This window comes from Nyctereutes procyonoides, unplaced genomic scaffold (assembly GCF_905146905.1).
Source record: "Nyctereutes procyonoides isolate TBG_1078 unplaced genomic scaffold, NYPRO_anot_genome, whole genome shotgun sequence".
Lineage (NCBI taxonomy): Eukaryota > Metazoa > Chordata > Mammalia > Carnivora > Canidae > Nyctereutes > Nyctereutes procyonoides.
In genome coordinates this window covers 42939198-42965375 of record NW_026575121.1, presented here as the reverse complement: position 1 = coordinate 42965375, position 26178 = coordinate 42939198, and the positions used below count along the sequence as shown (strand labels likewise).

Below are 26178 nucleotides of genomic sequence, written 5' to 3'. Positions count from 1 at the left end.
GAAAAGTATATGGCTTTAAAACCTAGGAAATAAGACCCTGGTGATGTTATGCTGAATGGGCAACATATCAGTGAACCCTCTTCCTAAGAGTTTTTATAAACCTTTATTATTTTGAGTATTTACTTATTTCTTTGTGGATATGTTTTCTTATACCTGTGTACTCTTTCCTATATAGCAGCTCCATTCTCATTACCTATAATAAGGTGTCCATTGGGTTTCATCATGTATATTCTATAAAGTTTGAATACACACCTACTTGACATGTGTATTTATGTAATCCTACACTATACACATGTGCCATTGTGCTGTTACATATTTAATATACTTTCCTACAACCAAATAATTTACCATAATGAGATAGAATAAATATACACGGAATTTCTATTTTTCCTTCCTGCTCTCCAATGGATTGGTTTGTGTACTCTCTGGGGAATGCTTACCCCACTTTGGACACCACTAAGATTTTGTCTCAAGGAGAGGAACTGATTCATACTGAAGTGCTTTTAATTTTATGATCTATGTATATGCTAGAATTTCTGAATAGATCTGCATAACTTATTATACCATATTACAGTCTATGATGCTATGAGGTACCAGCTAGACCAAGGCATTTGTCTACCTATGTATACTATATACCTTCAGCTGCAGGTAATATTGTTGGCTGCTGGTAACACAGAGCTGAGTTAACACTTCCCTGCCTCCACCCTAATAGCCTTCATCCAATTAGTGGTCTAATAACCTACCTCCTTGTTTCAATTCAGGACACCCTGAAAGGGCCCTCCTAACTCCAGAGTCCCTAATGGATTTAGATGATGCTTCCATTATTACCACAATATGGTTCAATTGCTCTCTCTATACAGAGCTACTTCCTTCAGTCTTTTACTGATTGCAGAGGCACCCTGCCAGGAATCTGCACACAAATCTCTGTCCCAGAATGACATTAAAGGTGAATATTTTCATGTGTTGAGTTCCTAATAGATAAACAATTGAGCCACTGGAAATTCAAGAATGAAAATAATATCCTAAATCTTCCTGAATCCCCATTAGAGCTTCACTGAGTCAAGATTAATTTCACCTGGAGGTCTTCTTGGTTTTTCTTTTTATGGAAAATCAAGGTTCCAAAAATTGCCAGGAACTTCCTTCTTTTGAATGCCTGAGTGACATTTACTTATGGGCTTAATATCACTGCTTCTGGGGACAACAGCCTTTGTCCATCCAGATCTCAGGCTGTGGTCTGCTTGTATTGCTCACTCTGATGCCTTCTTCAATGTCACTTCAGCTCCTAACACAATCCCAGTACCATTCAGGTTCAAGCAATATCAGAGCACTTGGGCTACTAGCAGTGTAAGGCACCTCTTTACTTTACTTGGAGGTATCTCTCTGAGTGTATTACTCACTAGAGGCTATGAGGTTTAACTCACTAGTAGTCATAACACCACTTTTCTCTTACACTTTTCTTAATGGAACTTACTTTTGGTTCTGCCATCCAGGGTGAGAACTCTGTTTTCCCAATGCACTAGTCATAGAATAAGCAAAGTAACCATTATTGCCTCCTGGAAGAAATCTATGGTATTGGACATAGGGCTCCCTGCTTAACTTTTCTTTGATCAAGATAGAGACTTTCATAAAAATGAAATCCTAAGAACTGGCCCTACGTAAATTTAAGTTTTGCAGGACAACTATGAAAAGTGTATCCATGACCTTATTTTTTTTTTTTTTTAAGAGAGAGTGTGTGACTGTGCAAGCTAGGGGGCAGGGAGAGGGGCAGAGAGAGAATCCTAAGCAGGCTTTGCATCCAGCATAGAGACCCACATGGGGCTCAATCTCATGGCCCTGGGATCATTACCTGAGCTGAAATCAAGACTCAGATGCTTAACTAACTGAGCCACCCAGGCACCTTCTAGAGTATTTTAATATTAAAAAAAAAAAAAACTCAGTATTATGTTTAGGTATAGTTTCTGACATAGAATATTAGAAATAAAAATCAACTATCCATCTAAGGTTTTACTTAGAAAAAATGAAAATATATGCACAGATAAATTGTTATAAAAAGACTAATACCTAAAAAAATAGTCCTTCTTAGCCCAAACTCCAATAGATGAAGAATGGAGGGTGGCCATTACAGCATATAACATAATATTTGATTCTGATTAAAAGATTAGTTCAATGAAATGTTATTTTGATAGAAATTTACAGGTTTCATATGCTATATATTAAAAATAGTAGTATATATTCACTTGGTTACATATTATTAAAGATAAAATAGAAGTATTCTATAAACAAACATTAGGTAGATTATAAGACAACATGTAAAAGGAGACTCAGGAAATAAATACAAAAATGCATATCACTCATTTATGACTTGACTTTTTTAAAAAAGATTTTATTTATTTATTCATGAGAGACAGAGAGAGAAGCAGAGACATAGACAGAGGGAGAAGCAGGCTCCAGCAGGAAACTCAATGTGGGACTCAATCCCTGGACCAGGATCACACCCTGAGCCAAAGGCAGATGCTCAACCACTGAACCACCCAGGTGTCCCATGACTTGACTTTTTTGAAAATGGAACAAAAACCTTCACAGTAAGGCTCAAAGAGTTGCCTGGAAAGTGACTCCAGCATCTTCTATGTTCCGTATTTTCTCTGATTGTCATAGTAGTCCCTGTGTCTAAAGCTTATTCACTGGGGATGAAGCTTATACTGAGATTTTCACTATACCTTGAAATGCTGAGGCTACGATTCCTTTTCACAGATGCACACTGTTCTCCGTTAAAATACTACTGTACATTGATTTCATATGGAAACTGCTCAATAAAATATTTCTAAAACTCTAGATACAAATAATTTATTCAATACTCACTTTTAGGTAGAACTATCAGATAGGATTAATAGATTTAGCACATGTAATGGAAAGTCACTACTTATTATTTACCATTGATTATACCAATAGAGTATCAGCACTTACCTGAATAACATGCTTCAGCTTATCAATAATTTGATTTATCACAGGATCAGTTCCTTTGACTTTGACTTCAGGATTTCCAGATTGGGCTTTGATTCCATTTCCAACCACACGCTCTGTATAGCTAACAAAACAAAAAGAGGAAGATACAGGATTTAGTAATCCTGTCAGAATATAACCTGCCATAGCCATTTGAATATATTTAAGTTCAGAATCTTACTCTTCTAAGAGTATACAACAATGCATTTTTTTCTTGGAACATCTGTTCCTGGTGCAGATGCAACAGATGCAACATTTTTTTGGATAAACTATTAATAAACTATTAACCATGAAACTATAAACTATTCTAATGTTTTTCTCTCAAAAGACCCAACCAGGGTATCTGGGTAGCTAAATCTTTTAAGCATCTGCCTTCAGCTCAGGTCATGATCCCAAGGTCCTGGGATCAATCCCTTCTCCTCTTCATTCCCTTTTTTTTTTTTTTTCCTCCTCATTCCTGCTCTCTGTCACTAACTCTCTTTCTCTCAATAAATAAATAAATAAATAAATAAATAAATAAATAAATAAATAAATTTTAAAAAGACACAACCAAAAATTAATTGTGCTTTAACACTGCTTATCACTATACTAAAGAAAGCACTCTGTCTCTTTATGTCTATCATGAAAAAATAAATAAAATCTAAAAAAAAAGAAAAAGGGATCCCTGCGTGGCACAGTGGTTTGGCGCCTACCTTTGGCCCAGGGCATGATCCTGGAGACCCGGGATCAAATCCCACGTCAGGCTCCCGGTGCATGGAGCCTGCTTCTCCCTCTGCCTGTGTCTCTGCCTCTCTCTCTCTCATTCTATGTGACTATCATAAATAAATAAAAATTTAAAAAAAATTAAAAAAAAAAAAAAGAAAAAGAAAGCAAATATACATGCCACTTTGTTACCAGATCTTGTTGAATCACATGTATGTCTTAATCCATATTATCTGGGTCAATTTACTTCATTTTATACAATATATAAATGAGCCACAATAATATTTTTTTTACATATTGGACTACAAAAGTCAAAATTATAACCATTATAACTAAATAACTAAAACTGGCAAAATATTTTGCAAGTAGACAAAACACAATCCGCTTTCACTGACATTTATCTAAAAAAGGGTGTAGTAAATCATGTTGTATGTAAATACGGTAACTTCATAGGTGGTTAAAGTCATTGCAAATAACTGTCTTCCCAAAACGACAATTTAGATTCATTGGTCAGAATCCCAGGAATGAAGGAGAGACTCAGGATGCTTTGGGAATAGCTAAAAGAAATGGTATATGCCAAGTAAGAGGTTAGGGATAACATGAGTAGTGAACACTGAGCATATGGAGAAATCCACATGGATTAAGACACTTGGGGAAAAAACTAAAGTTACAGCTTGTGTTAGCCCTTGAAGTATTATGGGAAGAGCAATTCTTAGATGGTGTAGTTAATGTAAACTCCAGAGCAAAGGATGACATCCCAGCATGAGAAATGGCAAAGGCGTGCAAATAACACACTCAGGAAGTATAGCTAGGTATCTATTTACAAAAAGTACAAATACAGAAAAGTAAGAGATAGGAGGCCACGCCCTGAACGTTCCATACTCTCTCCATTTAAGACTCTCCTCTGAGTAAACTGTTGTTTAAACAAAAGTCATAATAAAGTGGTTTCAGAGACTTTCTAAAAGGCATTTCCATATTATGCTTAATGTAATATTTCTTCCCTCTATTTGAGCAGAGTATCACAGCTAACCATGTAAACCCTCTGGATTTTCTACAGCAATGGAAATCCCTTAAAGAGATGAAAGGAGGCTCCACTGTTGAGAATATGGCTATACAAAAGAAATTTCAAAGAATATCCAGTTCCTCCCCAAATTTTGCACACCCAATGACTAATTTATACAAGTGGATCAAATAATTACTAACTAGATCCTTCCAATGAAATGATGGAACCTTTTTATGTTGATAGTTGGATATGACAAAAATAATGATATTAATACATTTTTTTAAAGCTACCTTGAACTTACCTCTTAAGGCAGAAATAGATGGGTATAGAGTTAGGTATTCCAGTATATATTAGGGATTTGGCAATATATACTAATAACAACTAGTGAAAGGAAACCAATTACCCAAATCTATTGATGTGCAATATTTTTACTTATAAGTAATTAAGTAAACTATAAATATTAAGCTTCTCTTAACTCCTCTGTAGCACTATTGTATTTTTTCTTCCAAGTATTTCAAGCAGATTGCACATGTGGCTCTTTTACTATGTATTTGTTATTAATAAATGATGAATAATATGAATACATAAATGGACAAATGCTTGTTTATGATTCAGGCATTGTTTTAAATACTTTCTTTGGAGCCTGTCAATTTACCTCATATAATCATTTTTTGTGGCCATGAGAACGTACCTATAGATGTCAAAGTACAGGAAGTTTAATTGAGTCAGCGTGTCTGCTGCTATGCTCTGAAATCTATTTCTGCATCAGCTTCCAACTGATGACTGTGTTCAGTAGGGATACTAATGCAGGGCCATTGCTGGAAGACATAGGGCTGCTTTGATAGCCAAGTTTGCTCAGGATTCCCTGAAGCCCTTGCTAACCTTTCCTTTGGCTGCACGTCATGCTTAAATTCCTCCACTCAAACTTCTTATCCCTCTCCTTCACTCTGGGTCACACATGCTTCATGACTAACAGCTTTTCCAGCCTTACTCAGTTTCCACCCCATTTGCTCTGATAGGCATTTCCCTTAATAAAATCCACTTGTGTTTAATCACTTTTTGGCATCTGCTTCTTGGAGAACCCAGATAATACAACATCTAATATTTATATTTAAGGATTTCCACTCTACAGATTGGGAATCTAGGATCTGAATATATTCAGTAACTTTCCCAATGCAACATTTTGTTAAGTGTCCAGCCAAGGGTATGAATACAGGTAACGTGAGCACCAAAATATAATCACTCTAATTCTTAATGAAAACTCTTGAAATCAACTAATAGAGAGATACAATTAGCTTTGTGCAAAGTGTCATCTTTTTAAATCTTTTTTTCTGTAACTACAGCATTTTCAAATGTTTTACCACTTATGATTAGAAAAGGAATCCTTTTTTCTGTAACTACAGCATTTTCAAATGTTTTACCTCTTATGATTAGAAAAGGATGTACTATTTTCTTCAAAAATTTCAACGAACAGTTGTATATTACAGCTAAACAGTGAAGTAATGCTTGCTAGAGGGGTGAAAACAAGGTAATAAACTGCAAGTTTGCTATAAGATTTTCCTGTTTTTCTGGAAACACAGACATAATGTAAGCAATGGAAATTTAGTCTCATCTCTTAATTTTAAACACAGTAAAACCTTTGCATAATACAGGTTTGAACTTTCCGGGTTCACTTATATGTGGATTTTTTTCAATAAATACAGTACTATAAATGTATTTTCTCTTCCTAATTATTGTCCTAACATTTTTTTCCTTTCTCTCACTTTACTGTAAGAATAGAGTATACATACAAAATATGTGTTAATTGATTGTTTATGTTATCAGTAAGTCTTCTGGTCAACAGTAGGCTATTTGTAGTTTCAGGAGAGTCAAAAGTCATGCATTGATTTTTGACTATGCCCCTAACTCCCACATTCTTCAAGGGTCAGCAGTAAACTGTTACTTTGGTTGCATTTTGGTTTATTTACAGACCATGAACTTTCTTTTAAGATTCAGAAATGTCATGTCACATTAATCTGAAGAATTTCACATTTTTTATTCTTAATTGTCACAGTTGGTAACACAGATACATTTTATCACAATTAAAATTGATCAAGAATCTCATTCCAAACTAGTGTATTATTCAATAGTTCAGTATCACTATTCTTATGTATTACTTAAATAATGAAAAACACTGCAGCAGGGCATTTAAGATACTTCAAGTGGAAATATAATTTTAAAAAATAAGTTATTCTTTTCGGTTTGCACAATGTTAAGAAGAACCACAATGCAATAGTGGTACATACTCACCAGAATAGTTTAAATGAAGAAGGCAGATGACACCAGGTGTTGGCATGGATATGGTACAACTGGAGCCTTCTCTTGTTTTGGATGGGTGTCTAAGCTGATATAAACCACTGTTTGACATGTATGCTAAAGCTAACAACCCCATGGTTCTGGAGATTCAGAAATGGTTCTGGAGACAAACTCAACAGTGTTTACCAAAAGCAGATATAAGAATGTTCAAGGAAGTACTTCTCAAAATAGCCCCAAATTGGACATAACCCCAATGCCCATAAATATTAACATGGGAAATAAATGGTAGTATATCTATATAACAACATACTATATAGAAATGATAATAAATGAATTGCAACTATAGTCAATAGCTTATAAGGTAAATGTTGAATGAAAGAAGCAAGGTATAGAACATACTCTGTGACCCCATCTATAAAAGTTTAAAAATGAATCAATGTTCTAAATTACCATAAGAGTTACTCTAGGAGAGACTGTCTAGAAGGTTGAAGGGATTTCTGGGGTTCTAGTAATACATTCCTTGATTGGGGTCCTGATTACACAAGAGTGCTCATTTTGTGTAAAAAAAAAAAGATTGAATTGTACAGTTAAGATTTGAATATTTTGTCTTCCAAATAAAAAATACAATTAAACACTCACATTAAAGATTTCTTGTGCTCTTTTTCTTAATATGTATACAACAGGAAAAAATGGTATTTTTAACATGGGCTAAATGGTTTTGTCATGACGAAATGAGTAACTTAGGATCCTGGTTTGATAAAAACTTATTCCGTGCAGCCTTTACTTTGCATGCAAAAAAAAAATATGGTTTTCTAATCAAATAACAGTGTTTCTAACAAAGGCTTTTTGAGTTTTTTATTATGAAATTTTAATAAAACATTAATCACATTTTCTTCTAAATGTACAAGTAATGGGTAAAATTTTTGAAGGATCCCTACAGAGGTTTCTGGACTTGAAAAACTGCTTGCATTTCAACTAAAGGAAGGGAAAAAAAATACACACACACACACACAAAAAGAAGCATGTTTTTTTTGTTAGAGAAGTAATAGGCCCACACCATCTGTCCTTATTTCTTCTAAGCAGGTCTGGTAATGGATGACAGCGGTTTAATAGGAATACTCACTCCCCAAGTACAACTTGCTTTTCATTAGTATGGAAAGAAGGCAAGCACTGATATATTTACATTCTATAAAGATGTTTTAAAATGATGATTAACAATATTCCAATTCTCTTTGTGTTCAACATATGAAATATTAAAAAGAAGTTCTAATAAATCTATACATAGTATATCATTACGAAGTCATTTCTCCTGACTTTATCAACATTTCTTATTGGAAACTCATGTCATGCCCTACTAGTTGATATTAATTTAATTTTATTTAGAATGCAGTAAAGGGGATCCCTGGGTGGCTCAGCGGTTTAGCGCCTGCCTTCGGCCTAGGGCATGGTCCTGGAGTCCCGGGATCGAGTCCCACATCAGGTTCCCTGCGTGGGGCCTGCTTCTCCCTCTACCTGTGTCTCTGCCTCTCTCTCTCTCTCTCTCTCTCATGAATAAAGAAAATTTAAAAAAAAATAGAATGCAGTAAAATTTGTTTCATATTCATATCAAAGGTATGGTATTTTTATGTGCACTTATACAACTTCAAGTGGGAAAAGTATCTGGAATCTGACCCTGGAATTCATTACAAAACACCTAGAGTGGTCTGACCTAGAAATCTTTGATAACTTAACTGGGACAGGATACAAGAACTTCTAAATTAATATGAAATGAAGAAAACACCTGATCAGAGGCTTTCTTTTTTTACCATTATCTTAATCTTTTTTACAATCTTTTGAAGATTGAGAATGGGGACCATGTTGTTGTTGGTGGTGATGGTAATAGTAATACCAGTACTGATAGATGTATATTACTTTTTTGTATGACTCGATTAGGTGATTGTATATTAAAATTCCTCCAAATTCCAGAGTTTTGAGTCTTCTATATTCTAGAAGACAAAACATTAGAGTGTCTTTGGCTCTGGCAAATATATTGCTATATTGGGTAAAAAGATCTGGGAAGAACATTATATGTATTCATCAATGAACCTCTTCTTCAACAATACATTTTCCTTTCAAACCATGTCTGGGCCTCCCTTCCTAGTTCTGGCAGCAAATGTGAAAGTACCACAGGTACTTTTGCATGTGAATCTGCCTCAAATATATGGGTGACACTGCATGTACATACACAGTGTTGGGTGATAATGCATGTACACACTATTGCTCTGTGTACATGCAGCTTCTATACAGCACTTTTCTTCTTCAGTGAAGGTCTTAATCTTTGAAATCTCAAAACCAAAAGAAGTCATATGATTGATTTTATGTGCCAGGTTTATGGGTATAATCTTTCATGGTAGGTAAGAGGCTTACATGGGATTTAGAGAATGGAGACATCTGTAGAATCAATTCAAAATGATTAAACCTTTGGGGTTGCACTATCTCACTTCAATTGTGCAGACACAAACTATTTTTAAGTTAATCTCCACCATTTGTTTGGCTTTATAATTAGAGATAAATAATGTCTAAATTTGAGCTTAAATAATGAAGTCAAAATAAATAAAAATAATAGAGACCTTACTATGGTTTTATTATTATTATTTATAAATAACTAATTTCCTGCTGTGGATATTGTACTTGTGATATCTTATGAATAACACTCATTAACATTATTTTAATAAGGCACTGCCATGCTTTGTTTATTAGCCAACAGAGAGTATGGAGATCCCTGCAATAAATAAAATACAAACATGTTTAGATTTAGAAAACAGGAAGTCGTTAAAGAATGGATATTAATCAGTCTTCACTCTAACTCTTCGATCAGCAAGGCATGTATTTGTTCCTGTCAGTTTAGCCAGGTGAATCACAGATAAGCTGTTTCAAGATATTCTGTAAGATAAGCAGCTGTGTGAACCTAAAAAATGATATTTCCAAATGAAAATTTAGTGACGATACATGCAAAATCAGTGATGTATAGGAGGCCCTCATTTTAACAACATTGATTACCTAATAAAAATTGTATTAAAAGTAAACTTAACCCTATGTAAAAAAATAGTACATTCCTTAAATTATTTCCTTTCACCTAACCCTTCCCTAATCTTACCAAGAAAAGAAAGCTCCGTTTTTATAGTTTTAAATTTTTGAGTTAGGGATGCCTAGGTGACTCAGTTGTTGAGCATCTGCCTTCAGTGTAGCACATGATCCTGGGGGTCCTAGGATTGAGTCCTACATAGGGCTCCCCACAGAGAGCCTGCTTCTCCCTCTGCCTATGTCCCTGCCTCTCTCTAACTGTATCTGTCATGAATAAATAAATAAAATCTTTAAAAATTTTTGTTTTAATTAAAAATTCAAAGTAGGGGCACCTGGGTGGCTCAGTCAGCTGAGAATCTGAGCATCTGACTCTTGATCTCAGCTTTGGTCTATATCAGGTTGTGAGTTCAAGCCCCATGTTGTGCTCCACACTGGGCATGGAGCCTACTTTAAAAATAAACAAAATAAAATAAATTAAAAATGAAAATTCAAAGCAAGTAGTAATAATGGTTTGTTTTATAACCAATTACTCTCATTTTCTTCAAAGTAACTGTCAAACTAAAAATGACTAGTTCTAGCTATCATCAATTGCACATACTATTTTATGTGTAATGGAATGTTAGACTAATATTTAATTTCTAAGGCACACATTTCAAAATTAAGTTCTTCTTAGTAAGATATGGGCTCTCTTTCATGGACTTATGACAATTGATAATTATCATTTTGCACTGATTTTCTGTCTCACTTCACTGTTTGATAACATTATATGTTATCATGTTAAACTGTTATCATGTTAAAATGTTAGTTAAGGGATAACTATTATCTAAATACTGATAAATATTATTTGAATCCACAAACCATTCTTAATTATTTAGGGTATACATTTCACTTAACCAATCTTTTATTAGTTGTTACTAAGTCCTAAAAGTTCCTAGAATCTTATACAATTTTTTTAAATGTAAGTGGCACCAACATTAATTAAATTTCAAATATAAAACTACTCATTACATCATAAATACTTTCAAATTAGATGCAAGATACAATAATTCTAAGATTATCAACCTACCATCCAAATGAAACTGCTACGTAATTCTTACCAATAAGTAAGATAATAAAATCAGAGAGAAAGAACCTATGAATTTCAGTCTATTAGCTTCCTAGGGCCACCATATTCAACCCACTACACAGAGAAATGTAAGGAAATTGGAAGCTACCTGTATGATAACAAATTTCCCCTTGAACATCAATTAATCAATGAACTTTATATATAAGCCTCTATCCTTAAAGTCATAATCTATTTTCCTCTAGGGAAATTTTATTTACTCTAAAATAATATTTATATTTCACAAATACATCTCTTAAATTACAGCCTGAGTTTTCTCATTGTAATTCGGTCCCCCTACAGGAAAATATTTTAATCACCTTTGGAAATTTTCAGAACATAGTATCTAGCACTTTCTGCATTTTAAATGACTTTTATCTTACTAGCAAAAGTAAGCAATGCTATTGATAACTTCCTGTGTTCTAAATTCATACAAAAAGGAAATATACCTTAACATACGATTTGTTCTACTCTGCTCTAAATGTTAAAGTTCCGTGAAAGCAGTGAAGGTCCAGTGTATTATGAAGGTGTTGATGGCTGATGCTTTGGGGACCCATATAGGCACACAGAATAAATTTTAATCACACTTAATGCTAATGTGGTAGCAAGACTGTGACAATATTCAAATGTGACTAATTTCATTAAATTAGCTATACTGTTGAAGCTAAACTTAGTTGTTTAATTCTATATAAATACCTCAAAAGAAATAATTAAGCTCTTTTTATTTTTTGTTGATGCTTAGTGAAAAGATATTTTAACTGAGATCTTGTTGGGGTTTTTGTTTGTTTGTTTTTTATTTTTATTTAGCAACCAGCTCTCTTGTTTCATCACCATAAAACTGTAAAGGTCCTTACCAGGTTGCTGAATCTAGCACTCTGCTTTCAAAAAGATATACACCTATACCAGGAATATAGTACTTGGCATTCATCTCTTGGCTTATAGTCTAATAGATTTGTTGTCTGTCTTTAGTGACAGTAACATAAATTTAAAGCTGGAAAGGACCTTAGAGGTCATCTAGTCCAACTGAACCACATTTTAAAACAAATGAAGAGGTATGTTTATTTCATCATTTTGCACCTATGTACTGTATATTTCCAGAAAAGCCTTTGAGACAGCTTAAAATAAAAGGTACAGACACTATAAAGCAAAGGCACAATGACAGAATAATGAAGGGAGGCAGATGACAATTATGTAAGGAGATCTAGGAAAGAGACTACACTTCAGCCTAAAACCCAGCCCTTCATGATAGTGAAGGCCAAAAGGAAACACACAATTCAGAAGGGTCTCATTAGCTAATGAAAGTAGTAAGTGCAAATGTCAGCAGTTGTTTTTTTGGTATCTCTAAACTCTCAAGCACAACACATGAGTCTTATGAGCAATACAACCAAAATTATCTTCAAAGGTTTCAAAAATATAAATACACGTGATCCTTTTTAAAATGAACTTTTGTTAAGAGTTGCCTGTTTGATACTAAATTTTAGTTTGAAGTAGACATTTCTACTGGGACTTGGTTATTTGACTTGGTGAAAAATGTGGCCTTGGAGAACTTAGAAGGACAGATGGTTAATATTTCCCTGAATTTATTTTTGTTTTTAATTGATATTTTATTTCACCACTCACAAAGAATATATTCTCTGGAAGCAGAGAATATATTCTATTGAAGCAGTATAAACAAAAAAAATTTCAAGGTCAAGGTGACTTGAGATAAATCACAAAGCAGAAGTCAGGTCTGAAGCACTGTGTTGTCTCCACTATCCTACACAGCACATAGAAACAGGATAAGCAATTTACTAACACACAGTAGTGAGAGGGGCAGGACAGGGTAATGATGAGACATATTTTAATTGACAGTTAAATGTTTTTTAATAGACTTATTCATCCTACATTTAATGGGATAATTTTCTTTTGTCTTCCCTCACTTTTGAAAAAAAATGTGTTTTGTAGAGGAAATTATTCGGTAGATTTAATTCCAAAGTTTAAAGCAGATCCATCATCAATGGTCTATGAATTGGTCTTGATGTGTGGTCTATATATTTTTGGATTGGTGACAGGAGCCTGTCAAGGGAATCAAAAACTGGGTTTTGTAGCTTTTATTATAAACACTTTTTTGTCTACCTCTTATCTTGGGCATGATCAAACAAATCAGATAGGAATTAGGAAAAGCCAGGCATAATAACAAGAACTAAAAGGATAAAAATGTTTATGTGTACTTTATTTTTATTTCCAATAGCAAAAAAATTGGAGTTCTGGGCCCATGGAAGAGATTTGAAGTTTTAAAAACTTGTCAATAGCCATTCTTAACAAAAATAATCCTACAGTAATTAGTATTTAGAAAGCAATTAGAATTTGAGCATAACACATCAGTTTTAATATCCAGTTTCAATCTCGTCTCCAATTCCAACTTGAAATACTGTCCAACAATTCCGTTTTGTGGTCTGTTGAATTTCAAAATACAAATTGATAGGCTTCAAATCATAGTTATTATGTACAGCAAAGAGGAGATGAAGGTGGGGAAATAACTAAGCTTTTGCACATACCTCATCTTAACTAAACCATAGCCAAATCCCTGCTATCACTTGCATAACAGAATTTAATGTGTCCACTTGCATATATGAGAAAATTTCTTCTCCAACTATTTCTTGGCAAATTCAGTTGTGCTGTGCAGAAAACAGCTGGACTTAGTTCTGTAGACAGAACTATATGCTCAGGGACTTTTAGATTCCTAACAATTGTGTATACCGCAGAAATACATTTGGCTGACTCAGTATATGAAAAATACACATACACAGAATGTAGGACATTTAGGACAGCCTCCAAATCCTAAATAGAATGGCTATTTCTGGCCAGGATGGCTTAGAGTTTCCACACCTTAGGGTCAATGTAGCCAATCTCTCCCTCACTCTCTATACCTTCCCCTCTTTTTTTTTTTTTTTCCTTTTTTCAGTCACTTAAATGATTTCTGCCACATCTTACAGAGTTTACACACTCCATCCTCCCTGCCTGAAAAGTTCTGTCCCTTTAGACCCTTTCCTTAGTTGGGTGCGCTAAATGTTAAAAAGATTTTTGCAGAAATGATTAAATTAAGGATTTTGAGATTACCCTGGATTATCTGAGTGAGCCTCAAATGCAATCACTTATATATCTTTAACTGGCAGCCAGAGAGAGATTTCTTTTTTACAAATCGAAAAGAGGATGATAGTGGGATCGCAAATCAGGGATCAGAGTGATGCTGCCACAAGCCTAGAAAGGTGGAAGAGAAATGCCAAAAGAAAATGCTAAACGGTGGAAGAAGCCATGGATGGATTTTCCCTAGAGCCATGAGAGGGAGTTTGGCCTGATTCACAATTTGATTTTGGCCCAGTGTATGAATTTCAGACTTCTGACCTTCAGAACTATAAGAGAATGTTTTTGTGGTTTTAAGTCTCTCGGTGGTAATTTGTTAACAGCAGTCACAGGACACTAATACAACCACCAATACCAATAATGTAGGTATCCCTCCTACACTATTTTCTCTCACCTTGACTATTGCTTGCTAATGCCTAGTTCTCTGGAATGCATGTATCAATATTGTAATTAAGTAATTAATTCACAATGATGTGTTTAATGTCTGTAACTTCCTCCTAAACTGACTTCTTGAGGTCAAGGAGCGTGTCTGTCTTAATCATCCTCTAGTTCTATGGCTTGGCAACATGTTTGGAATATGAGATGTCAATATGTTTGTTATCTGAGTATGACAGATACAAAAGGAAACTAAAAAATCATTTTCAGGCAATAGTTTATCTTTTCCAGAATTGGTCCTTATAAAAGTTAAGAGTCATTTCTAAACATTCCTGAATTTGGTATCACATCCCACGAGTGTGTAAGTTCACTTTAATGCTGATTTGGTTCAGCTTCTGGTGGTCTATCATGGAGTCTCATCCAAGTTCCCATTAGTAAAAAGGAAAGAAAAAAAAATCAAGAAAACAGAAAAAGCAACATAACACCAAGTGCTAAAGCAACATAACACCAAGTCCATGTATGGAGAGTCACCAAGTGAGTGACTCTCCATACATGGACTATAAGAACAATTAAGTTAAATCATCCTATCCATATCTTATTTCATGAGACAGAATAATTTCCTCCTTATAAAAATCATGTAAGATGGTAGTTGGCTCTCCATAGGCTGTTTCATGTCATTCCTGCAGCATCCCAGAGAACATTCCTCTACTGTCCCAGTTTTGCTCCTTGAGGGGCCAGAGACTGGCTACTCCCATATAACACATAATGTGTAGCCTCTTCAGGAGACTGAGCTAAAAGAACAAGGTCCACTGGGAGCCTGCTGTGCCAGGGGCAGAGTTCCACAAGAAAAGCCTTGTTGGCGGAGGCAGTAGAGCAGCATGGGTGCCAGAAGCAATTTATAACCTGAGTGATCAAGAGCTCAAACATGGAGGTTTCCCAGCATCTTTCCCTCTGCGGCTTCCCACCATCACCCCCAAGCATGAACTGAGCCTCTTTTTCTTCTTTTCCCCTTCCCTCTCACATGTTACAAATTGCTATTTATTAGTACAATAGGATTTGAATGAAGTTTAGGGAACAATCCTGAGAGATTACAATGCAAAACAGAGAACTACAGATAAACAAGTGACTTGCATATATCAATAGTTTATTTCAATTTAATGTCCAAATAAAATACAGCCCTCCTTTAGAATCCCTACCCAGAAAGCAGTACATGGATAATCTATAAATAGTTCTCATTCCTGCCACACTCATGTCCCCCACTATATGTGCATTTTGAGCATGATAACATGTCTGGTACCCTGAACCAGACAGGATAAAATAGTTATCCACCTTAGGCTAGTTGAGCTATTCCAATAAATTCTTGCCAGCCACTGAGACAAGCTGTGTCTATCAACCTGCTCTCTGGTTGAGATCAAAAAGGAGCTCAGCTATCATCTTGAAAGTAAACAAACAAATAGAAAAATGGTTATTACTTTTTGATATCAGACCCTGATTTTGGATAAACATTACTACCTTCTAAATAAAATGAGTGGGGAAAATAAAACAGGAAACACCACACACATATATACACACAAAAATCATACTGTAAAAAAAGGAAAGGGAACATCATATTCCCATAATGAAGACTCAGGGGGAAAGAATATACCTTAAAAAGATTTGACTGTGAAACCAGAAGAAATATTTAGAAAATTGCTTTAAAGTACTTAGACTATGAAGAATATATAGAAAAGCAAGTCAATTATAAAATAGAATGTGGAAGTTAAAATGACAAAAATGGGAGACGCCTGAGATTAGGAGGTTAATAGGAAAAATAAATGCAGTAGCAGAATTTCCAACCACAAAGGAATCCATGGACAAGAAAACCGATACACTGAAAAGTTCAAGTGGTAATTGAATCAGAGCCCTGGGGGGAAAAGAAAGAGATAAAACAATGACAGAAATGATGGTAGATGGGAATCCCAGAGACTCAAGTTTCAACTCAAAAATAATTTGTATCTCTGAGAAAGAAACAAGAGCAACTTGATCTAAAACAATAATCAAAACTATAACTGAAATATAACGACTAAAATAACTAATGAGATTGTAGGGACAGTGGTGGGAAAACAGCGAAGTGTTATCCATATTTAGTAGTCAAACTCCAGAAATTAAAAAAAAAAATATATATATATACATATATATGTCTAATTTATATATAGAAAGTAAGGTAACATCAGCAGCAGCAACAATAGTCCTTTAAAAATAAATTCTGGGGCAGCCCGGGTGGCTCAGCAGTTAAGCGCCACCTTCAGCCCAGGGCATGATCCTGGAGACCAAGGATCAAGTCCCAATTCAGGCTCCCTGCATGGAGCCTGCTTCTCTCTCAGCCTCTCTCTCTCTCTTTCTCTCTCTCTCTCTGTGTGTGTGTGTTGTCTCTCATGAATAAATAAATAAAATCTTAAAAAAATAAAAATAAATTCTGTCAGGCTTGCTCTAAACCTTTCTTTTGCCACATTAACATACTAGAAGACATCGAGCTTTTAAAAGAATAAGAATATGACCAAGAATACTATACCCATCAGGTTGTCTTTCTCAAAGTTGAATGAGAAGTATTCTGTATATATTCCACTGATTTGTCTTTCCAATAATAATTTACTAAGGACATATGGGTATATATTGGGGAAAATAATCAAAACTAAAGCTTCAAAAATTAGGAATCCAAAAATTAGTAAATCCAAAATCCTGAGACAAATGACTTAATTAAGTATAAAGCTAATTTTACATATTTTTTAATAGTTTGCTACAAAAATATTCTAGTATTAGTATAGTTACAAGAGAAAGTACAATTACAAGAGAAAATATATTAAATAAATTATATTTCATATTCCAAGTTACAATATCAGATATTGAGAATTTTTAGGGGCCAAGAGAAGGAAAGGCATTCTACATCCCACTGTGAGCTCAAGAGATATCATTAAAAATTCTTTTAGGCTCTATTCAACGAATCCAGATTTAGACGACAGATGACCTCTTCCAACATGACCACTCTAGTCTAGTCCATGCCTATTCCCTCATCTGATTGTTACAAAAGCCTCCTAATTGGTCTCCCAGTTCCTGCCATTGATCGCCTTCAGTTATTCTTAACACAGGGACATAGAGATGTTATTAAACATAACCCAGATTATGTTGCTCCTCTTCTTAAAACCTTTCTATGAATGCCATCTCAGTTAGAGGAAAAGCCAAAGTCTTTAGAATGGTTCTTTCTCCACAGTCTGCCTCTTCTTTATGTTTCTGGAATTATCTACTGATATTCTTCCCTTCCCTCATTATGCTTCAACCACATTAGTTTCAAAAATGGTATTATCAGAGTAAGTCTGCATGCTTCTGATTCAGGGTTTTGGTATAAGCTGTTCTCCCTGGAATGTTCTTTTCTCAGCAGAGCACAGTCCTCCTCATCTCTTTCAAGTATCTCCTCAAATGCCTTGCACCTAATATATAATTGCCATGTGTAGCAGTTTTAAAAATCAAGTTTAAATAGGTTGACATCCAGTGATGGGTCTGTATCCCCTTCTCTTGAACTTGAGTATGCTTGTGACTGCTATAACCAAGATTGTGACAAATAATTTTGTGTAACTTCTAAGGCTGAATAGTATAAGCCCACATAGCTACGCCCTGATTCCCTCAGGATGCTCAATCCATGAGAACCCAGCTACCATATAAGAATTTCAACTACTATGATACCACTGTGACGGCAAAGTAATGTGTGGCTCTCCAATAAAGAGTGCTTGCCAGCTGAGCCCATCCTTTTACCCACTCAATTATTTATAAGGTGTAGGAAAAAGCCTCTTGGACCCTCCAGACTGGCTTATTTGCCAGTTGAAAAGCACTAAGTCATTTTAATCACACCAAAGCAGAATAATAGTCCAGATGAATCCTGCCAGAATATTTTTATAGTATCATAAGATATAATAAAATGATTATTGTTTTAAGTAATTAAATTGTGGGGTAGTTTCTTAGCAATAGTAAACATAAAACCACTCTACCTCTATTGCCATCAATCTCTACCCTCCTTTCTTGATTTATTTTTTGCAACATTTTAAAACAGATCAAGTAGTTAACTTATTTTTGATGACCTCTATTAGAGATTTTTGTATATTTTATTCACTCATACATAAAAACCTACCTATAAATAGCTATAAATGTGTGTTGAATGCTGAAAGACTAATATTAAATGGTAATAAAGGTTATGTATGCAAGTTTTTAACATTAAAAAATATAAAGTGAAAAACATATCCCAAGAAGAAAAAAACAAGCCCACAGAATGCTGTTTACAAAGCATAAATGAGTTCACAGAAGTAAATGCAAAAAATCAGGTAACAGAGATAAATTATAACACCTACTATTGAAAACAGACTGCCAGATTGAATTTATAAAGATAAATAAATGAATAAAACTCTATTATATTTACTGGAAATGTAAAAATTATTCCTGGACTTTTAACTATAAAATACCTAGATTAATGTGTAGATTACTATGGAAAATAAAAATAAAAAATTTTGAGTAGCAACACTGATTTCAGACAAAGTAAAATTTAAGGGAAACGACTTTATATGGAAAATAATAAAAGTGCTTAATGGCATAAGGCAAAATAGTCAATGGATATATAGCAACAATAATCAGTAAGTTACATATCAAACATTTATAAAGCAAAATGTATTCATGCTACATGAATAGCTAAGTAAAGATAAAGTTATAATCAGGAGAAATTTAATTGTGGGAGAATTAGTGTTGCTCTCAGTTATGACTGATTAAATAGATAAAAGTTTAAAGGATATAATTTTAGCATTATAATGTATATTTTAACACATAAATATAAAAATTTGTGAACCAAAAAATATCTTTCTTTCAAATTTCCTTTGAAAATGAAAATTCTAATATATTAAAGATTATAAAGTTGCAATATATTTCTTAAATATTTTATTTATTTATTTGAGAGTGAGAGAGCACAAGCAGGGGGCAGAAGGGGGAGAGGAGGGAGAGGGAGAAGTAGACCCCTCAGTGAGTTGGGAGCCCATCCCGGGGCTCAATCCTAGTACCCAAAAATCATGACCTGAGCTGAAGGCAGATGCCTAACTGGCTGAGCCACACAGGCACCCCTGCAATATATTTTTAAAAGTACAAATTATATGGTTTACATTACCTACCTAAAGCTCAAAAAAGCTAAAAATTAAGGGAAAGTCAGAACAAGACAACCACTACCACTGCTCTCTTGTAATAGTCAAAAATAAATACATTGAGATTACTCCTTTGTTAAAAAAGAAACCCAGTCAATTATTAGAGAGATAATCCCATATTTCATTCAAAATGCATAGGTATAAATATTGTCATTTATATTAAATTTTTTAAATAACTAAGTATTTAACTCATAAATGTAAAATAGTAGAACAAAACATATAATTCAATTATGAAGAATACTAAATTAAATGTTAAAAGGTAATGAATTATAAACAACAAAAAAATCAGAACTTTTAAAGGTATATAAGTTCATTCATTACCAAGTAACCCATAATATACAAAAATGTGACAAAAATGTATAAAAATATAGAAAATAATAAAAAAATTAAAAAAAAATGTGAAGTAGAAAAACAAGTGTAAGAGATGCAGAAATTGTTTTAAACACAGTTACTCATTTAATTTATATGACCATGTACTGGGGAAATGAATCTTATATGAACTTACAAATGATAAATCTGGTAAATATATGAATCTTTTTGCAAGAAACCCAAAATATTGTTCAAAATAAAATCTGTCTTAAAGGCTCAATAACCAGACAGTTTTATTAGTATGTCTTTTACAAGCCTGAGTCCAAGCTATAAAATACATATAAAATCATAGAAAAATATGAAGCTTCTTTTCTAGTAATTTTACAAAGCAAAAAAAAAAAAAAAAAAACTGATACCAATTTTTGAAAAATTTAAAATAAAAAGAATGAAATATTTAAACAGTATTTCCCATGAACATAGTTAAAATATTCTTAAATAAAACAATCACAAACTGAATTATATACTTACTAAGAAATCATCCACCCTAATAATCTAGGATTCAAATTCAGGCATACAAAGGTGGTTTAATACTAAGACATGCCTTATTTGTATAATGCAACATAACAATAAACCTCTTTTACACATGACTAATAACATTTAATTAAGTATTTAATTAATTAAGTCTTTAATTAAGTATTAAAGAATCTTTCCTTACCATGATTAAAATAACTATCTTAAGCTAACAGGCAATTTTATTATTTAATTTTAGCTAATATGAGGAAACAAATAAATATGTATATTAGAAAGGAGACAAATGATCAGTAATAGTTTTAATAACTAATCATCTAATCACGACTAGTTCTATGTGATCACATATGCCAGATGAAAAGCACAAAGCAAATTTGTCAACTCAACCCAAAAGATAAACCTCTATTTTTATATGAGACAATGTGATCATAAAGAAAGACTTTAGACTTCAGAAAGATTGAATCCAAGTCCTACGTTAGTCCTCTCTCATATATATAGGGAAGCAAATTTTTCCACCCTAAAATATGCGTCTTTGGCATACTGATAATCTTAAACAGATTATTTTTAAGAAACTGTAAACACAAGAGAAAAATTGAGAACCAAGTAGAAGTTATCCTTTTGAAAGAGACATTTATATGTATAAGGGAAATCTCCATTTGTATATGTATCTCTTTTGTATCAAGAAGAGGCAGACGACTCAATTGGTAAAACTCTTAGCAATGAAGAAGGCATGGACTTAAATATGGGTAGCTCCCTTTACTGTGCTTTTCTTGTAACCTCCCACCTGACTCTCCACCCCCAACATCTTTTATGTTTAGCTGAAGATGGTATTTAAGGTGATGGCTTCCGCCATTTGGGGAAGTTACTCCATTTTCCTGGGTCTTTCCCATGTATAAAGAAGATATACACATTATTAAACTTTTCTTTGATTTTCTTCTATTAATCTGTGTCATGTCAATTTAATTCTCAGACCAGACAAAAGAATCTTAGAGGGCAGAGAAACATTTTTCCTCCCAACACTCACAGTGTGGATTTGGCCACTCATGAACTCTTCCTGAGCGTCAATTATCTTATGTTTAAAATATCAGTGCAGTGTTCTAATTTTCAGAGTGGCTGTGAATAGTAAGTGTGGACTAGAATTGTGGTGCATTAAAATAGGTGACTGATGTCAGCCATCTGGGACCTTCTCAAGTGTCTTCAAGAAAAAAACCAGAAACAAGAAGAATCAGAAAGCCAGTTAAGCAGGGGCGTGCAGGCAATATTTTTGAACAACAGATATGATGGAAACATAATGTATGAAGATGACCTAAGGGTCTTTCATGTGTTTATGTGGAAATCATTAAACCTTAATTCTTATAACTGAACATATTTCATCTGGTGACATACAATTATACCTTGGAGAACTGCTTACAAACATTTAATATCCCTTCACCTTTTTGCATGTAATCCTTTGTAAACAAGCTCCATAGCAGTTCTTTCAGAGCAACCTGAAATACAGTCTCCTATGCTATTGTCCTCTGTTAACATAAGGAAAAACCCGTTTACTAAGCTACTTTGAGGTTGGCTTTTTTTTTTTTTCCTTTCTTTTCAGTTGACCTAAGTGAAATCATCCATGTATTTTGCCAATAACAAGGCATTTTAACAAATACTAGTTACTATTATCTTAATCTAAAGGAGGAACACAAAAGTATTCATTTTTCTATACTTCATTTTTCTCCAATCATAGCTCTAAAGGAGGTATACATATAACTGAAGCAAAAAAAAAAAAAACCTTATTGAGTATATTTTTGAAATAAAATTTGTTACTCCCTATAAGCATGCTATCAGCAGGGAGTTCATATTATTACATAAATTGCTTTAAGACAATCCAAAATCCCAAGTAGTTCACTAGTTTTAGTTAATCATATTATGCCAATATTAATTGGTTTTGATACTGCGTAGCAGTTATATAAAATTTCATCACTGGGGGATGCTGAGTAATGGATACATGGGGTCTCTATATTTTGTTTGCAACTTCTTGTGAATCTGTAATTTCAAAAGAAGTTAAAGGAAGTCATGCAAACTGAACATGATTCAAGGAGACAAAAAAAATTTACAAGACAAATTAAAGAAGGGACTGTTTTAGAAATAGTGAATGTAATCCTTCAAAATGTAGGAATGGCGAACAAACTCTGAGGGGAAAAAATACACATGATTAAATGAAATATAAAATTATTACTGAAAAAAAAAACCATATTAAATTAAACAGCAGCAACCCCTGCAATTCCAAATCTACTACATCTTTAGTTTTCCAAAATCTTGGCTCTTTTTAAGACTAAGGTACCTATTATAACATACCCATGTAGTAGTGTGGTGAAGTATTAACATTATAAAGAACCTTATTGTGTGCTAAAGCATCTACAAAAATAAAGGTTACTATTCTTGGAAAATGCAAACCAAGGGAAGGTACGATATTGCCAAAGCTAATTAGAATCAAATAGAGAGCAAAGATTCCAAAAAGAGACTGAATATTTCCACTTTATGCAGACAAAAGGGCATCCAGTAAAGGACACATACAATCTATTACTCAGGAGACCAAACCTTGGAGACACAAGTCTGACATTTCCTATTTCCTTTAAAACAACACTGCAAATCTCTTGGAACCCACAGCAACACCCTTGGAGATTTGAGATTACCTGATAATTTCAGAACTGATGTTTGACATAACACTGACATGTTGAATATTTTCCTTTAGCCACAGGAGATCTCCAGCTCCAGAAATCATAAGTCAAAGAGCATACACTCAATTCATTCTTTGTTATTGAGTGGTTTGTTTTTGCTAGATAATTTATGGAAAATTAGCACAAAATGACAGCTACGAAATGGTGTAGGAATACCAAGTAGATGAGAAAGTTGAATATTATTACCAACACAAGATAAGAAGAGAAGTCAGCAAATAAAGGTCAAATGAAAGAATCAACCTAAGTTTCTCATAATGTCAACTCTGAAACGCAGTTTCAGCAAAAGTCTGGGCAAAGATAGTTTGGTTGCCTTTTTCTCTTGCCTAACTTAAACTTTGAAATTCTCTATGGCTGAAGATATATATAAATATATATATACCATTATCAAAATCCTAACAAACATTCATTACTTCTAACCCAAGAATTTAATTTTTACTATGGCAAGCAAAACAATAGATGAGTAGTCAAAATAATGAGGGCAGAGAAGTTGATCACAGTATTATTTTGGTGGGCAAAATTAAAAGCAATAGAAGTATACATAAATTAATGATGGCACATTCATTCTAGGGAATTATATAGGGAAATGCTGGCTATTTTATATTAGGTAACAAAAGCAATGTTAAAACTATATATTATCTCTGCCATATGAAAATTATGGATATGTTTAGAAAATTAATAGCACATTTTCTAGTATATGGTGACCATAAAATTTGTTCTCCATATCAGGCCATTACTGAAAGTAAAAGAGGGATTAATAATAAAATAGTCCACATTGGAAATCTCCTGGAGACACAGAATATGTGTCACCATACTTGGATTATGCTTACCTTGTTGCAGGCAGGCAGGCCTTCAAGTAGTTTGTATAACTGAAATCATTTAATCCACATCAGACATTGGAATATGGACATTATTGGTATACACATCCTATAGATGAAGGATCTGAGGTACACAGCCAATAACCTCCCCCAGTTTGGTGAGTTTTTATTTGTCTGGTTAGAGTTCATGCCCTTAATCACTATACAAAATGCTTTCTGGAAGCCCTGGAAGGAAACATATGAAACTACCAAAGAGAGGAGACCAGCTGGGGAGAAATTTCTATGCTTTTTTAAATGATTAAAAATTTTCATGTCTATGCTAATTGAATAACATTGTCTTTTTTTTTTTTAAGATTTTATTTATTTATTCATGAGAGACACAGAGAGAGAGGGAGGCAGAGACACAAGCAGAGGGAGAAGTAGGCTCCATGCAGGAAGCCCGATGTGGGACTTGATCCTGGGACTCCGGGATCACACCCTGGGCCAAAGGCAGGTGCTAAACCACTGAGCCACCCAGGGATCCCCCTGAATAACATTTTCAAGAAGAAAAACATTGTAAATGAATCAGTAATTTACCAATATAAAAGAAAAATCTTTTTGTTCCCATTTTGGTATAAAATGACTATCTGTCTTTTTACCTTCTTAATTATTTGCTGGTTTTAGAAGTACAATAATCATTCATTTCCTTTCATGTCCCATTTCACAAATGAGTGAATGCTCTTGAATTAATAATAATATCAAGCTGGGCAGGTTTTCTCACACACACACACAAAATCATAAAACAAAAATAAATTTCCAAAATCTTTCTCCCATGGGCCTTTATTAGTTGGGGAGGCAGACAGAGGTTCAAACCATATTTTAGTTTTTTCAACCACCTTATTGAAGTATTAATGACATGTAAACAAAGTACATATTTAATGTATAAAACTTGAGTTTGAGAATAGACACCTATAAAACCATCATCACTGTCAGGGCCATAGACATATCCATGACCTCACAAAGTTTCCTCCTGCTCCCTATGAGTTAGGGACAAACAGGGCAAGGCAGGGCTAGGTAGGGGGCCATGGAATCAGGCTAACAGAAATCCCCAGAATGCAGAGGTGTAAGGAAACCAGAGATAAGGGAGCAAACTGATCACCCCACACTAGGTGTTTGTTTTTTTTTTTTTTGTTTTTGTTTTTAAAGATTTTGTTTATTCATGAGAGACACACAGAGAGAGAGAGATTGAGAGAGGCAGAGACACAGACAGAGAAAGAAGTAGGCTCCTCGCAGGGAGCCTGATGTGGGACTTGATCCCCGAACCCAGGATCACGCCTTGAGCTGAAGGCAGTTGCTCAACTGCTGAGCCACCCAGGCATCCCCCAGACATCAGCCAGTCAGGGAGTGTCTTTTTATGATAGTCATCTGTGACCAAAAAAGAATTATCAGACCCCAAGGAAGAAGTAAGCCATTAAAGATGTTATCACCAGTCCTAATTCAAACCAAGACAGCACAAGAATCTTAAGGCCACAAGCTTCCTAGTCAGTTCTCAATAAAAAACTACCAGTATACAAGCCCTTAGGACCCTCTCACTCCTAATAGCTTTCTCTGTATCTTTACTTAATAAACTTCTATCCCTTTACTCTTCTGTGTCTGCAAGATTCATTCTTCAACTCTGAGACAGGAACCAAGTTCTCTTGTATCACCTTTACTGTTATTAGTGTGTATGTAGTAAGAACACTTAACATAAGACCTGCCTTCATAGAAACTTTTAAGTATATAGTACTATATTGCTAGCTATAGGCACTATCCTCTATAGATCTCTAGAACTCACTTACCTTGCATAACTAAAACTTTGTACCTTTTGAACATCATTGACCCACTTTCCCCTTTTCTAACCCCTGAAAATCACCATTCTATTCTGCTTTTATGAGTTTGACCATTTTAGATTCCA

General features: G+C 34.1%; 1 protein-coding gene across 2 annotated transcripts in view; it reads right to left on the bottom strand.

The window, feature by feature from the left end:
- GPC5 (glypican 5) overlaps window positions 1–26178 on the bottom strand; it is a 1134491-nt gene that overhangs the window by 679209 nt on the left and 429104 nt on the right. For both annotated transcript variants that reach the window (XM_055335624.1, XM_055335625.1), the window contains one exon: window positions 2965–3085. In XM_055335624.1, the coding sequence (XP_055191599.1) occupies window positions 2965–3085 (121 nt within the window). The remainder of the gene's footprint in view (window positions 1–2964; window positions 3086–26178) is intronic.